The 2,500-nt window shown below is 38.6% G+C and overlaps 1 protein-coding gene across 2 annotated transcripts in view; it reads left to right on the top strand.

The window, feature by feature from the left end:
* LOC113808397 (polyadenylate-binding protein-interacting protein 1) overlaps positions 1–2,500 on the top strand; it is a 19,948-nt gene that overhangs the window by 14,219 nt on the left and 3,229 nt on the right. For both annotated transcript variants that reach the window (XM_027359843.2, XM_070123502.1), the window contains exon 5: positions 2,149–2,478. In XM_027359843.2, the coding sequence (XP_027215644.2) occupies positions 2,149–2,478 (330 nt within the window). The remainder of the gene's footprint in view (positions 1–2,148; positions 2,479–2,500) is intronic.

Below are 2,500 nucleotides of genomic sequence, written 5' to 3'. Positions count from 1 at the left end.
TGCGTGCATGTGTGCTTGAACTTCGCTTCAGGGTAGGTGATCAATATGGGCATAGATTTTCTTTCTATTTGTTGTACTTCAATATTTTTCATTACAACTCACTCATCCTTTGATTCGATGAAAAGGAAATAATACCCTTTCTATTGTTCATGCTAAGTGGCATATATATGGAGATGATGACTCAGAGGATAATTATCTTCCTCTACCATGGAGGCTGCTGGAAGTATATCCAGGGTGGCCACTTGAAGATCACCACCTTAGTTTGAGCTGTGTGTCCAAAGATCCTGACTATGTCCTTTTTAACATGATGAGGATAAGCCACTGAATAGGTACACAGCTTGTGTCAACACTTTCTGAAACAACGCCCCAGACCAGCCAAGGTTTTGTTGGAGAATGAGGGAGAATTTTCCAGGGAGGCATATTTTTGCCGTGTGTTGTGATGAGGGTATCTTTGGCAAAATAGACCAACAGCTATGTCACTGCCCACCCACCATGGGATGTGTCCATGACAGGAAATGAACACCATTAACTGTGCTAGAGCTACAGGTGCAAGGTTCGGCCTCAAAGTCTATAAGCTCTTCATGACTGATAGAGCTTGTGCTGGGTACTCCTGCACCTTTCAGCTGTACACTGGCAAAATAGGAGGTAGATGCCTGCCTCACAGAAGGCCATCATGAGCCTGATGGAGACAACAGATCTTTTGGGGAATGGGTACAAACTGTACCTTGACAATTGGTACAGTTCTTCAACATTGTTCCACATATTGATGGCTCACAAAGCAAATGCTGTTAGGACTTTGAGGGCCAACAGGAAGTTCATGCCATCTGACTTCCACAATAAGCTAAAGCATAGTGAAATGCACAAGAGGTGTATTTTTACTGGCCTCCTCTGATTGAAATGGGAAGACAAGCACACCATTCACTTCCTGTCCATAGTTCACACAAGTGAGGTGGTGTAAACTGGATTTTCTTGCAGAAATTCTTTAGTATTCCTCTTTGACTGCAATATGATTATCATTTTGCAGTTACATACGTGCTCTTAAGGAAGTACTTCCTTCAAGTAGCTCCTTATAATATCAGCTGCCGTGTGCATTGTAGACGTGAGGAGCTACCTTAGCTTATACAGCATCAACAATTCCCTAATAAATAGAGAAATACTGCCACTGCCATGTCTACTCAAGAGGGACAAGAAAAATATCAAGAACTCTTGTATGTAATGCAATGCTATTCTGGATGTGTGTGGTTGCTTTGAGGATTATGATATAAAGGAGTACTTTATTGTACAAAGATATTACAAAGCAATATGTATATACATTGTTTTATAAACATATCTGTATTTATATAGCCATTTCCTGCATAGGAAACTATGTAATTCCCTTTTCCATTTTCATATGAAAAAATAAAGTAAATGATGGAATCTTGTTTTTAATGGCCCTCTACACTATTGATTCTTCATGTAAATTGAATTTATGTCAAGTTGTCCTTGCCTAAAATATGGGCAATAGGCTTACATAAACAGCTACTCTGCCAAATGCACAGCTTGTAGGCTAGTCGCATGTGAACACTCGTGCACAATGACAAGCATCTGTGCCTCCCCTTTGTAATGTTTTTTTCTCTTTCTATGAAGAAGTGTTTATATCTTTGTTGCCATTTTACAATATTCATATTTGTTATTTGCTTTGATTTATCGTGTTTGTAATAGACTGTTTTCTTGGCACAGACAAAATCATCCCTTTAGGTAGTCCATAACTCAGTGCAAGAAATATGAAAACATGTAACTTTTATTTATTATTTTTTTTCCGTAATATTCAATTTTCTGTAATATAACCAGTCATTGTTCATGGACACTACCTTCCACACTCGTTTATCGATGGGAATAATGCGAAAGCCCTTTCCTAAATGTTAAATGAGTCTAATCACTCTCCAAGAGGATTGCTCACTATTCTATCACCTTTCCTTCAGCAGAAATGCTCCTGTCAGCAAGTTCATGTCACCTAATCTGCAGAAATGTCACGCACCCCGCAAACCAAATTTTTTCATGACATGATGTTAACATCATCCAGATCAAAGGGATTAACTCTAACCTAATATGCAGTAAATTTTGCCATCATTTTAAGATGTTTATACTATATATTTTTTTTTTCCACAGGGTGTGGGCGAAGTGAATTTCCGATACAGTGGTGCTAGATTGTGTCAGCACTTGTCAAAGAATATCACCCAGTCCTACAACGGTCCAACCTTTAAGAGTCTACTGCTTCAAAGATGTCATGAAGAGTTTAATGTCAGAGAAATGTACATGCAATCAGAGCCATCACGTGTTTGTGGCTTTACGTTGTTTTTAGCAGAACTTTTTACCCAACTTGTTACTACAACTGCTCAGCCATTGGAAGTTCTTGGTCCAGCATTATGTCAACTCCTTATGACATTACTTACACAGACTTCAGATTCAAATCTCAAATGTGCAGCGCAGGTTTTAAAAGTAAGTAAACTATACAATCAAT

Source organism: Penaeus vannamei, chromosome 7, assembly GCF_042767895.1.
Source record: "Penaeus vannamei isolate JL-2024 chromosome 7, ASM4276789v1, whole genome shotgun sequence".
In the NCBI taxonomy this organism is placed as follows: domain Eukaryota; kingdom Metazoa; phylum Arthropoda; class Malacostraca; order Decapoda; family Penaeidae; genus Penaeus; species Penaeus vannamei.
The sequence above is the reverse complement of the archived record's forward strand: the minus strand, read 5'-3'. Positions and strand labels throughout refer to the sequence as shown.